The sequence below is a fragment of the Colletotrichum gloeosporioides genome (genome assembly GCF_011800055.1).
Source record: "Colletotrichum gloeosporioides strain Lc1 chromosome Unknown consensus_40, whole genome shotgun sequence".
Classification (NCBI taxonomy): Eukaryota; Fungi; Ascomycota; class Sordariomycetes; order Glomerellales; family Glomerellaceae; genus Colletotrichum; species Colletotrichum gloeosporioides.
In genome coordinates, this window is record NW_025544685.1 from 44,470 (window position 1) to 57,387 (window position 12,918).

Sequence of the window (12,918 nt, forward strand, 5' to 3'; positions counted from 1 at the left end):
ATTGCCTCTCATACCCAATCTGCCGGGGAGCGATATTGATCATCTAGACATTCACGTCCCACTTGAGAACATGTGAAGACACTTGTGGCTACCGAACTGCAATTCCGCTATGCATCCGTCATCGTCTAAGTGTCGCCAAAAATGATCTTTCGTCGTACCAAAGTTCCCGGTTAAAGGACACAGCCAAGTCTTTGACAAACACGACATTAGGATGACAATGCATCAGCCCAACACACATGGAGTTCAAGTGGTTTCATTTGTTCATGATCCTAGGATATTCGTGGTGACACCAGATTTGGCATGGATCAGCATCCTCTAGGGTTCGTCTTATGTGAGATTACAGGAACAGGTAAGACTATTGACGAATCAAGGTCGATGGGCAAAAAGGCGACCAACCACAAGACGTAACGCTAGCGCAAGTTCCAAAATCTTCAGCTTATCGTCCCTCCACAGTGCCACGCAGGCATACATCGGAATATGCCCAGCCTGCGGGGTAAAGGTACTTTGGTGTTCCGTAGATAAGTTTCATCGCCGTCGGAACGGAATGATGTTCCGGCTGACAATTCGTGTCCTCATAAATGACAACAGAAAATATGGATTCACCCAGAGGTTTCTATTGACACGTTTTTCTGAACGAGCCTTCTCAGATTTCATCTCATTGGGTTCTCTTCTGCTCAAACCTCAATCATGGCGCCAGCGATTGATATCAAGGTAGAATGAGTATCCTCGTTTTCTTATAGATATTCCAGCTAATAAAAACCAGACGTATCCGGGCAATATCATCAACGGAGAATTTTCTCCAACAGCTGAAACCCGGCATTCAATTGACCCTGCAACGGAAGAACCTCTCTACGAGGTGCCAGTCGCCACCAAGCAACAGCTCGACGACGCAGTTCAACACGCCAGAAAGGCTTTCAAGACATGGGGCAAGACAACTCATGAGGAGAGGTCAAAGCTCGTGCTGCAGTATGCGGATGCTATTGAAGAAAACAGGGAAAGCCTAGAGAAGCTGCAGACCATGGAGCAAGGCAAGCCTTTGGGCCTGGCTAACTCGGAGATGACCATGACCATAGCTTGGCTGCGTGCTTTTGCAACCATGGAAGTGAAAGACGAGGTTCTCGAGGACAATGACGAGAAAACCATTTACTCGACGTTTCCTCCCCTTGGAGTTTGCGGTGCCATTGTTCCCTGGAACTGGCCAATGCTGTTGGGTTTGGGCAAGGTCGGACCTGCGCTGATGACGGGCAACACAATCATCATGAAGCCGTCGCCTTACACGCCGTACTGCGACCTGAAGCTGGGCGAGATCGCAATGTCTATCTTCCCTCCGGGAGTATTTCAAGTCCTTAGTGGCAACGATGATCTCGGTCCCTGGATGACGGCACACCCAGGAATTGACATGATCGCTTTCACCGGATCGATTGCTACGGGTAAGAGGGTCGCGGAGAGCTGCGCCAAAACTCTCAAGAGATGTCTTCTCGAGCTTGGCGGCAACGATGCTGCCATTCTCTGCGAGGATGTTGACATCTCTAAGTGTCTGCCCAAGATCGCGACGCTTGCCTTCTTGAACTCGGGCCAGATTTGCATGCTAGTGAAGCGAATCTACGTCCACGAAAAGATCTACGACGAGTTCAGAGATGCCATGGTAGAGTTCACTAAAAACAACATCAAGACTGGTGGGGGGTTTGAGCCGGATGTTGTTGTTGGGCCTCTCCAAAACAGCATGCAGTGAGTAACTTGTCAATGTTCAGATTTGCCGATTGCAACATCTTACTGACGGCGATGAATCAGATATGAGCTGGTCAAGAACATGTACGCAGACATCGAAAAGTGCGGTTGGAAAACAGCCCTGGAGGGTTCTGTCCGTGAAACCTCCAAAGGCTACTTCATCGAGCCTGCGATCATTGATAATCCACCCGAGGACTCTCGTATCGTCAAAGAAGAGCCGTTTGGACCAATTGTGCCGTTGCTGAAGTGGTCCTCCGAGGAGGATGTAATTGACCGTGCCAACGGCCTTGAAACGGGCCTCGGTGCATCAGTGTGGAGCAAGGATTTGAAGCGCGCTGAGCGGATGGCCCGGTGCCTCAGTGCCGGAAGCGTCTGGGTCAACTCGCATTTTGACGTTGCACCCAATGTTCCCTTCGGAGGTCACAAAGAGAGTGGAATCGGAATGGAATGGGGCATTGAAGGATTCAAGCAATACACCAACACGCGGAGCCTATGGGTATGGAAGAAAGTGTTTGAGTAACTGGCTGGCCCCAAGCGTGCGGAAGATTGTGCGCGGTTCCGGATTGAAAGGCGTCTGGCTAGAGACGAACCATTACAAGGCTTAATTCATCCAGTTTTCGTCTCTCTGGAAGACCGTCAAATGTCCGCCCGTCCGTCTGTCTAAAAAAGTCCTGTTTGTGAACTGAGCCGCGCGGAACGGAGCATAAGTGCAAGGAGCATCGATGTACCCGCGGCCGACGGCACTGAGAGTTCTAGGCCTGGTGCTGCGGTGACGGGTGCTGAGCTTCAGCGCTCTGTTGCTTCACGCAGGATTTGCCGAGTCAGGGCGACCTGTTCCCAGGGCTTTGTGGGTCGTCGCAGACATGAGGTGGCCGATACCAGACCGCGGACTTCTCGATAGATGCAACGGCATCAATTGATTGATACATACGGATTTTCAGTGCAGAATCCCGCATGTAAAGCAGGTGGTCTGAAGTTCTCATGATATCCAGTGCCCCCAAGTTAGACAGACGAGGTGAGTATCGGCCATTGGATGAACCCTATGTTCGTTGAGCGAAGTCGAGGTTGCCAAGAACTGATAGAATTGAGCACATCACCAAGACTCTGGCAATTGGCCAAGAAGAAGCTCGAAGCTAGCGTTCCAAAATGCTTCTGGACTCTTTCTAAGCATTTGTAACCAGGATCAATCTGAAAATAGTCCTGAGCAAGTTACGATGGATTGTATCGGCAATATTTAGACTAGGCTTCGAACGTGGTCCGATGTGACGCAGCCGATTTACCCGGAATATCGTTCCTGAAAGCGAGCTCAATTGTAATAACTCTATCCAAAAAGTCCTCCAGGTGACTTGTCTGGGGTAATAACCCAGGTCCGTCTAATCCAGATTAGGAGCCAACAAGAGAGGGCTGAAACGTCACTATTAATCTATTCGGCGCGCATAAAGCAATGCCACACCTCGCTATGTTCATTAAGGTTCTCGCCTCGCTGCAAGCGGGAGCCCTGACAACGCTTAGGCCTCAGTGAGCTGATAGTGGAGGGAGCTTTCGCCCAGCCGCCAACGTCCCACACCACCCCTGGGGAGATTCTATTCGCGACGACACAGTCCCTGGACCCGAGGAACCTCGTTTGAGTCAGGGAAATCGCGATCTACCCGAGCGCTGATCAACAGCTTCTTAGGCAAAAAGGACAGTACATAAGAAAAGAATGAACACCCAGCATGTTTCCTGATCACCATCCAACTCAATCAGCCTCTATCAACCCACTTCACTCATTTCATCAACTCTCATTCTCCTCAGTCAACGCTCTCTTCGAGTAAACAAACCAGCATAAAACATTCAAAATGCAGTTCCCTACCTTCGCTGTCCTTGCCCTGGCCGCTGTCGCCTCGGCTGCGTCTGTCCCTCGCGCAACCACCTACGAGACCGCGAACTACCTGTCTGTCTGCCAACAGGGCACCAACCTCTTCTGCACTGGCAACACCGGCGTCTGCCAGCGCGGCAAGACTGACACCTTTGACGCCAAGGCCACCAAAGAAAACGAGGTCGCCTGCGAGCGTCTTAAGCGAGGCGACAGCTGCACTCAGACCGTCGCCTGCGTCTAAGTGCGAGAGGGAATATGATAGGGGTCGATTTGAATGGGTCACATACACAAGCGATTTTGGTTGCATCAGAGGCTTGAGCTTTTCAGCCTTACTTTGGTTTCACAACTTCACATTCTCCGTACATACAAAATAAAGACAATGTACAAACAGTATCCGCAGTACCTTCTGTGAATGCATGCCGACTGTTCCCACAGCTATCGCGAAGAACAAATGCTTGCTTGGATCTGCCCGCACGAAAAGATTCAATGAACCACTCTCTCAATTGAGTCTAGAGTCTAGATTTAGCGTAAGTCTATCGGATGATCCATAGAGCAGCTGGTGTTTCAGTGATGGCAAGAGTAGCTATCCACCACGTCTTTTCTCTCAGAAAGGGAAGACAGGCAACGACAAATGAGATCTACGCTCCGAACATATTAGTTCATCAAGAAGAAGACAGGCGTAAGTTTAGGCATGCGCTGCGGATTTGAAGTCAGAATAGGTGTGGTAAGCGGCTTCCATTAGTCCAGAATGGTCCTAGTTTGTCGTGTTGTCTAGGCAGCCTTCAAAACTCTCGTTTTCTCATCAGCGTTTGGGAGGCATTTGAGTAGGCTACACCTCTCGGTATAAAGATGAGTCGGCCACATCGTTTACAAAGGAAGCTCTCAATGTCGATGTTTGACCTTTCTGAGACGAGGGTCGCGCTGCCTGGGTGTTTAGGGTTTCAGTCAGCCGACTCGGCCTTCGACTTCGCCCAGTTGCGGAACGCATTACCACACAGCTCGCAGTCTCCGGTGGCAGCAAGTTTATCAAATACCAGAATACTTCAAAAGACGTCATTTGGGATAGTGTGCCAAATTAGAAACATTATCACTGTGCGCAAGCCTCGAGTGTCCTGCTCAATCTTGCCAACAAGCATTACCAGAGCGTGCCCAAGATCCAAACAAATTTGTGTTTCGAAAAATTCCGGCAACTGCCAATGGAGATCCGTGAGAAAATCTGGCTCGTCTCCGTCCCAGCTTGAACGTTACACGCCACCGACCACACACGCGAGAGAATAGCCCGGAATCGTCGTCTTACAGTGTCTGCGCCTACCCTCTCTTATGGGGAGGCCTGGGCGATATTGAGGCCCCTGATTCACGACATTTACAACAATGGAAGGGTGAAAACAAACCCCGTACACAAAGGACGGACGGCTTGGGTCACCTCTCGTGACACATTGAATATAGGCCCACCGGGAGGCTATGCTGTTTCGCTGCACACGGACTACGGCCCAAATTGTCTCAGTTTGGACAGATCGTGCTTTGTTTAGAGCAAATCCAAGAGGGCCTCAAAATGGGCAGCATATCGGACATTTGTGATCGTCAAGATGGCTTCGACTATCATAACCTTGATCCGCTCATTCACGAGGTCGAAATCGTGATACCAAGAGGGCTGGCATTTCGTGAGCACGTGTCTGCGTCAAGAGATGGCTTTCCCGGTTGGACCTGCGACTACGAACAGGGCTCAGTCTGGGGCTGCAATCCTCACCTCGTGGAAGTTGTCGATATGAGGGATAACCGTCGGGTTGACGAACTTCTAAGCCTACACATTGCATGGCCTACGGGTGGCTGCGCATGGTGCGTGGTGGCAGAAGGAAGGTTACTCGCAAGCCAGGGAGGCGATGGCAATGATCAAGGCGTTGGAGTTGTGGGACAAACACCCAAGGGCAGAACAGCAAGGTTGCCATCTCTGGACTCTATCAGACAGTCTGCACTTCCAAAGCTCGTACCCACCGTAAGGTTTGTCTTCCAGTTCCCTGGATGTTCGCCGCCTGGCATTACCATGGATCGAGTCAATGCGCTCCGCGGTGAGTGTAGCGACATGTGCCATATTACCAACGGCTTTCCACCGGGGTGGTCTAACTTTCCCGGACAAGAGGTCCAAAGAGCCTAATCTGTAGCTTGGGTTGCGGATTGATCACGACGAAGGTAGCCTTTGAGGAATCCGGAGGAACAACGCAAACAAATTGGTAGGCCAGTACAAAAATAGCTATCTAGACTATACTACTAGCATATTAGAAGGCAATCTGATTTCCAATGGATAGTCAGTTATAGCCATAAGCCTCATCCCCTGTAGCATCCAGCTTGGCAACAAACTCCCTCCCGCCGGCGAAACACTCAGCCAATCGCCGCGAGACAGTATCAGTGGGCTTGATCACATATTCTGGGATCGCGAGGTTGCCATTCCTCCATCCCCGCATGACCTTATTGGGGCTACCCTTCTTTGATGATTTCTCGAATCTCTCGAAGCCAGTGAGGGAATAGGGGCGATAAGCTGAGAGAGTTTCATGGCGCAAGAAAACTGAGGGATGAATCTCCTCTTTCGTCTCACTCATGTCCTTGCTGGCATTGTCGTCCTTGTATCGTCCAGGAGTACGATATTTTGACCCTGACATCTTCATCATGCCAGTGAAGCTGTCAACAATTGTACCCAAAGCCCATCCGTCCTCAGGAACTCCCTTCTTGGAGGCCTTGTAAACCCCAGTACAGTCCAAAACCTTCCAGAAAGGCTTGGTGGCTCAATTGGACCCGTAATCCTTGCCACTTCTGAGGTCTTGGATCATTCTCTTTCGCTGTTCAACTTCACGATCGGCCAGAGTAGAGAGTGTATTGTATACTTCGTCGTCGTTGAGTTGAAGATACGGCTTAATTTGGTCACACATCCAAGCGAAGGATATGAGAGCAAGTTTTACATTTGTTAACCCAATTTCTTTCGAGGAAACTTGAAACTTACGTTCGAAGTCAGATTCATCACCAGTGAGGATATTTGGATTACCACCGCCAACGTTGATGTGAACACCAGGGAACCAAACTTGGACGAGCTCTGAGTTGCTCCCTTGCAACTCATCGTACATCGTGCGAGCTATGAAGTCTTCCCATGCCTTTGATTTCTTAGTCTCATCACCACCGTTTTCGAGGATAGTGATGAATCCTTCCCTGAGATCCACTATGCTCTGATCGGGTTCCTGGAGATCATTCTGGTTCTGCGGAGAGCGGTGCCAAAGGGTCGGGGAAAACGGTTTGCGATGCTCATCGATAGCCATCGCATGGAACGCATGTTTGATGACTGTATTCCAATTAGCGCAATTCAAAAAGCTATTTGGTCCCCCTATATCCTCCTGATTCTTCATTTGGGGCTCCATTGGTATGAACAATAAACAAAGTTAAGAAAAGGAGGAAAAGGTGAAAGATCTTACAAGGGCTCAAGCACGGATTATGAAACCCCCCCATCGTCAACGCCCAAGAAAGGCGCAAGTTGTCGAAGTAGTTGCTTCCCCCACTGCTTGTAAGTGACGTCGGGTATTCCTAAGCTTCCCACTGTGTCGAAGACCCCAACAACCTGAACAACCCTGGTCCTCTCGGCAGGAATCTTGTGCGGGAGCACATCCCAGCGGGCGTTCCTGAATTCGTATTTCCAAGAATCACCATCCTTTGCTGGAACTCCGGTAATCCACCGACGATACTCCGGGGACTGGCGGAAGTTATTGCTATCATTGTGTTTTCGATAGAGGCTGTACAGCTCTGGGAAATCTTGCATCTCGTGAGGCTGAATGATGCCAATATCAGTGATAAGGCCAGCCACAGATCGAGCCGTGTATGCCCCCCGGGAGAACCCAAAACAGAATATCTCGTCTTCAGGAGCATAATTGTTGACGATGAAGTTGTAAGCTTCGACGACGTCACCAGATAGGCCAACGCCGAAGCCTCCTTGCCTTTCTTTTTCCAAGAAGCTCAGGTCTCCAGTTCCAATACCAGAACTATAGTACACAAGCTGTTGGAAGATCCTTCCATCTGGGCTCTCGCCAGTTCTGGAAATGGAACGGGCCAGCCGGGTAACGTTGGAAGGAATATTCTTCTCTCCGGTCGTAGATGATTGCCAAGTTCCATCGCAGCAGATGACAATTCGCTTAGGAGGAACAGTTGGCAGTATCCTGACTGGGGCTGATTCCGCGTCGTGGGTTGCGGTTTGATATGAATAGACGGCTGGTTCTGCTACCGAGCAGGCTTCTTCCGTATAGTAGCTGCCATAGTCTGCAGGTACTGATGCGGAAGTGGTAGCTTGTACAGGGGTAGGTTCGACGAACGACTCCCATAACCCGTATGGGTCGGTACCGGTGGCAAAAGACATGTTCAAGGAACAAAAACGAGGCGCATGGGTTTGAAGATAATACTGACGAAAAGTCCAAGTTGCCAAGCTGGAGCGCCAAAAAGCCATGACTTTATAGAATCATGGAAACAAAAGCAGGTCGACGAGCTGACATGAGACTTAGTCACATGGTTCTCTGTATTGATGAGGTGTAAATTGGATGTTTCGGTATTCACACCGGCAGTAAGTATTCCAGCATGTTTACGACGCTAAGGCTAAGACCTCCAACCCAATTGGAGGAGTTCCCGATGTCGGTTATGCCGCAGATACCAATTGAAGTGCGCCACGAGGAATGTGTTAGATTCGGCCCAGGTTGAAAGGGAAGATCGCTTCGACCTGGCGTTTGGAGTCCAGCTGAAATTCTAATCTGCATGTGAATTGATCGAGAACACTTCGACCCCAATAAGAGAAAAGCAGGACGACTCGCCTGAGAACGGACATGACATCGATTAACTTGCGTTGGAAGTAAAGAATCCTATTAGAATGTGGTATTTGTGTGTGGAAATATGCGGTTTCTAAGCTATGCCATAAGGTAGACAGATAGTTCCATGCCAAAGAAATCAGGTGGTATCTCATGCGAAGCCCCTCACATCATGGAATCATCCGGGAAGTTCTGCTATCGGGCTCGGTGACCTCTTTCCTTTCCCCGCCTTACTTACGCTCAGCGACTTGCCAAGTGAATAAGTTTGACCTTGTTCGTGGACCTTGCTTCCATACCCATCCAATCCATCTACCGTGGAGCCTCTCGGTGTCGCGTCCAGCTCCATTCTGTCAGACCACTGATGCGTGTTGGAGTCCAGTTCCGAAACAGCAGTCCCCGGTGTCATTGGACTGCGGCCCCAGCCATTCCCGCCTTCCGACTTTGTGTTGTCCAGCTCAGCCATATCGCCCCTCTGCCATTTCCGGCGGGCGAAGAACAGGTAAATCAGCACTGCGAGAAGAACGGTGCAGCCTAATCCGACGCCGACGCCAATGCCAACCTTGGATCCTGCCGTCATGGTTGTTCCATCATCTTCTTCGTTCGTATTTGTAGCTGTCGGCTGCGATGCGGAGCTCGCGTTTGTTATTGAGGCTGTCGTGTGAGTAGTTGTGCCCGTCGGTGTCGTATTGGGTTGTGTTGGAAGTGGAACGTGTCCAGGTTGCCAGATGACGCTCCCTCCGAGGGCGGTAGGGAGCTGGACGACATTCTCAAGGATCGAGGAATCGGTGAATGCGACTGTTCGTGATGTTTGGGGGCACCAGCATGCGTCTGCTGATGTGAGTGTCGTCGGTCGTGCCTTTTGCTCGCAGGCTACCCATTGTTCCGATGTACCGTTGCAGTACACGAGTCCTGCCCAAGGTTGACCTGGATTTGATGCGTTCTCAGTCACTCTTCAATCCCAAGTCGGACCTCAAATGATCGACTTACTGCTCAAGGCACCCTTGTCTGGGCAACTCGCATCCTTGTACTCTGGATCGCTGCAACCGCCGAGATAGGTAACTCCAAATCGTGCGTTGTAGCAAGCCCGGCTTGACAAGCACATGTCAGATCGTTGGCAACATGTGAATTGGCCAAAGGCAGTGTTGCCGCACGGTAGCCATTCGTCGACCTTCTTGCCGGACGCATGGTAGCATGTGCCGTTAGAGATGAAGGCGTTCAGCTCGGTCATGGTCGCTTGTGGTCCATCGAAATGTCGTCGGTTTTGAGGTTTGCTGAGTGAAGCGAATTGTGCGGTGTAGTGTCTGCGATGAGGTTTGGTAACGTCAAGCTACCACTGTTGAACGAGTGACATCAGGGAGGGAGGTTGGTTGATGTGAAGGAGGGGCGGAGAATCGCAGGCGGGAAGCACTGGTTAAAGTGCTATCCCTTGCCACGAACCAGAGAAGCGCGGGCCATATGATGTCTGAGGTCGTTTGCAAGGGGACATCGCCAAGTCCCCGGTGCGAGCCACATTAGCACCCGCATCCGATCCCGAAAAGTGGGATTGTCTGCATCAGACCGATGCGGAACTGATTCGCGTGGTATTCCTTTCGTCTGTAGAGTCGTCACGTTGCAATCCCAGAATACGAGCTTGGCTAGGAGTAACCAGCGTCTTAGTTCCAAGGCGATGTCTACATTCCGACAAGTGGCATCCTTTGGCATTCCAACCATGATGTCACCTTTGTTTGCGATGGAGGGAACAACTTGGAACTTTGCTCCTTTGCTATCAAATCGACGGTCAGTGATATTTCTGGCAGAGTAAACGGCCCGTTTCTCGTGTTTGCTGCGTGCGGGTACATGCTGATCTACCCTGCAGCTATTCTGGCCTTTGTACGTGCTTCGCCTCGCAAGCTGATCTGTTGTTTGTTTCTGTGGCTGGGGTCGATGCTTTTCAGTGGAAGCCAAATATTCTCCGCAGCTAAGCGACACGAATTAGACGAGACCTTGTCCGTTGTGTCTTACAAGTCTACGTCTTTGATAGAATGTGATGGTTTCCCTGCCACGCCATTGCCGCAGTGGCTTGGTAAACACGGCTGTAGCGAGACTCTTTCTTCCCTTCTAACTTTTCTTCTTCGCAGTTTGCCGCCTAGAGGCGCACTTTATTAACTACTATATAACTCTAATAGGGAAATATATAGAGGGTTATAGTATAACCTCTATAGTTAACTTATAGGGTATATAAAGGGGATTTTTAAATTACTTAACTAAGTAAAAGTAGCCCCCTATTATACTATAGCCTAAATTTAAAACCCTCTAAAATAAATCTTATATATACCCCCTACTTAATTAATATAGTTCTTATTACTAGTAATATTAAATATCTAAAAAAGACTAATTTACTATATATTTAATAATAATTTAGTTATATCCTTATAATTAAGAATAACGATATAGTATCTCTATACCTCCTTATAATATATATTAAGCTTTTAGAAGACCCTTAAAACTAAACTCTTTATTAAATTAAGTAGAAATTTAAAAAGATTACTAAGAACCTAAAGGATAAGAATAATATAAGGGAGATTAATAGGATATTTAATAAGAAATATAGTAAATAGTTCTAAGAATTAATCACTATTATTACCCTTATCTAAGGATATAGTAGTTAAGGAGATTAGCCTAAGTTAGGGTAGAGGAAAAAAAGGGTCCTTATATTCCCTTTAGTTATATAAGTATTCACAAAAGAATTATTCACAAAATGGCTGTAGCGAGACATTTCGCAACGGCAGCGACTTCCTGACACTAAGGGAGACTGAGGAGAAAGGGCCCCTCATTTGCGTTGGGCCTCATCATGAAGTTGCTGCTTCCAATTTCGGCGACATTGAATTTCATTTAGCATTATCTACTCGGTATTCTGATTGCATCCAAAATTTCAAAGACAATATTTCCGCGTCCATGTCGACCCGGTTCCGGCGATGCGAATTCCATCGCCCGTTGTGATGTGGGGCCGGCAATCGCCTTGCTTTCGGGACCCGGGCTTTGCACTACTCGCCAGACATGCATGTCCACATGGTATTGCAGGGGTCCCAGACCTCCATTCTCTTGTTGACTAACGACGTTGAATCACACAATCTGCATCTTCTTCATGCCTCGAAACTCTTCCGTGAACGATCTAAGCCGCTACCATCTGATCGCCTAGTTAAAGCCCTCGGGCCAGAAATCCTCGAGCCACTCATAAGGTTCTTCAGGCTCGTAAGCATTCAAGACCTCTCCGTCATATTCCGTGATCGCGTCTCTAGTCTCATTGTACAAGGCGTACTTGAGGTCTGGACCATTGCCGATGGTGTAAGGAACTGTCTGGACATTGTTGGCAATTTCCTTGTCCACGATGACTTCCAGGTCTTGAAGCTGTGCATTCTTGAGACGGAACTCGTCGCCGTAGTTTGGATTGATCTTTAGTTTTGTCAGAAAGAACCTTTCAAATTGCAATGGCTCAGGATTGCCACGGAATACGTACGATGCCCATCCTGATGCCATTCACGGCGACGACGTTTTGGATTGTCGCATTTCTCTTTGCTTGATTGAGACAGTTGCCACAGGACTGGTAAAAAGTCTGGCAACCGACATCATCAGTAAACTACACGCTGTTATGACAGCCGATTCACTCACCCCAAAACCCTCAGCGTAGAAACCGGTGATATTGTACTTTCCACCCAGGGAGTTGTCTTTTGTTTGTTAGGATAGGCTTGGCCCCTGGAACGATTTCGAAGTTGACTTGCCTTGGAAGATCTGGGAGAATAAAATATTAGCGCACGGCCCGTAAAATGTTTATTGAAGACAAAGAAGAAGGCTTTTCGAACAACCCAGAGAGAATGCTTACCTTATCTGTTGCGTTCCGAGCTCCACCGCCGATGACTCGTAGTTGTGTGTTAAGGCCCTTGGATGTAAGAGCATCTTCGCAGACGTCTTCCCACCAAACTATAGACAGGTCAGATGGATGCCATGCGCAGCATTTGGTGTCATACCGTTCTCAACCCAAGCGTCACCTAGTGCATGGATACCTTCGGCTTGATGCTTGCCGATAATGACGTTGCGAATGGTCGAGCCCGGCAGGAGGTTGAAGACAGCATCAGCATCCGTGCCCTCTGGAAGACACAGTATTTGTTAGCCTAGGTTTGACCCTTGTCAGGTGTTGACTTGCCTGCTTGTTCGTTGCAGCTGCCCTCAACACGCTCATATCGCTTCATACCACCGTCAAACACCTGGCCAGGAAGAATGTACATTGTCTGTTCCAAGACGACGGTTTCCTTGGCTACAGGGAACTTGGTGACTGGGAATGGAAAACGCGGAGGAGGGCGTTCACCCAGGTCACCCTGGGTACTGTCGGCTGAGCCACCAGGTCCGTCCCCGGTTTGGCGTCGGTCAATGACCCCAGCCTGGACCAAAGCAGGCAAAAGTGAAAAGAGGGAGGTAGAAGCGATCTTCATTTCGAGGGTTCCTCAGTGTGGTGTCTGGGCTGGATATAGA

At 49.2% G+C, this 12,918-nt stretch overlaps 5 protein-coding genes across 5 annotated transcripts; 2 read left to right on the forward strand and 3 right to left on the reverse strand.

Annotated features, from left to right (window-relative positions):
- Positions 1 to 687: 687 nt before the first annotated feature.
- Positions 688 to 3,827, forward strand: GCG54_00005045 (putative aldehyde dehydrogenase FUS7; the record flags this gene model as incomplete). Its single annotated transcript, XM_045405078.1, has 4 exons — positions 688 to 711; positions 764 to 1,728; positions 1,792 to 2,224; positions 3,573 to 3,827. The coding sequence occupies 4 exons, from the start codon at positions 688 to 690 to the stop codon at positions 3,825 to 3,827; spliced, it is 1,677 nt and encodes a 558-aa protein (XP_045264842.1).
- A 1,311-nt stretch (positions 3,828 to 5,138) lies between these two features.
- Positions 5,139 to 5,738, forward strand: GCG54_00005046 (uncharacterized protein; the record flags this gene model as incomplete). The annotated part of the gene is made up of 1 exon (XM_045405079.1): positions 5,139 to 5,738. One exon carries the CDS (start codon positions 5,139 to 5,141, stop codon positions 5,736 to 5,738), a length of 600 nt encoding a protein of 199 aa, XP_045264843.1.
- A 151-nt stretch (positions 5,739 to 5,889) lies between these two features.
- Positions 5,890 to 7,973, reverse strand: GCG54_00005047 (uncharacterized protein; the record flags this gene model as incomplete). Its single annotated transcript, XM_045405080.1, is given in 5 exon segments — positions 5,890 to 6,362; positions 6,390 to 6,911; positions 7,042 to 7,124; positions 7,140 to 7,150; positions 7,164 to 7,973. 5 exon segments carry the CDS (start codon positions 7,971 to 7,973, stop codon positions 5,890 to 5,892), a joined length of 1,899 nt encoding a protein of 632 aa, XP_045264844.1.
- Positions 7,974 to 8,577: 604 nt separating this feature from the next.
- Positions 8,578 to 9,640, reverse strand: GCG54_00005048 (uncharacterized protein; the record flags this gene model as incomplete). Its single annotated transcript, XM_045405081.1, has 3 exons — positions 8,578 to 8,604; positions 8,651 to 9,336; positions 9,400 to 9,640. 3 exons carry the CDS (start codon positions 9,638 to 9,640, stop codon positions 8,578 to 8,580), a joined length of 954 nt encoding a protein of 317 aa, XP_045264845.1.
- A 1,946-nt stretch (positions 9,641 to 11,586) lies between these two features.
- Positions 11,587 to 12,878, reverse strand: GCG54_00005049 (Pectate lyase H; the record flags this gene model as incomplete). Its single annotated transcript, XM_045405082.1, has 6 exons — positions 11,587 to 11,844; positions 11,909 to 11,992; positions 12,061 to 12,096; positions 12,272 to 12,369; positions 12,417 to 12,536; positions 12,572 to 12,878. 6 exons carry the CDS (start codon positions 12,876 to 12,878, stop codon positions 11,587 to 11,589), a joined length of 903 nt encoding a protein of 300 aa, XP_045264846.1.
- Positions 12,879 to 12,918: the final 40 nt, after the last annotated feature.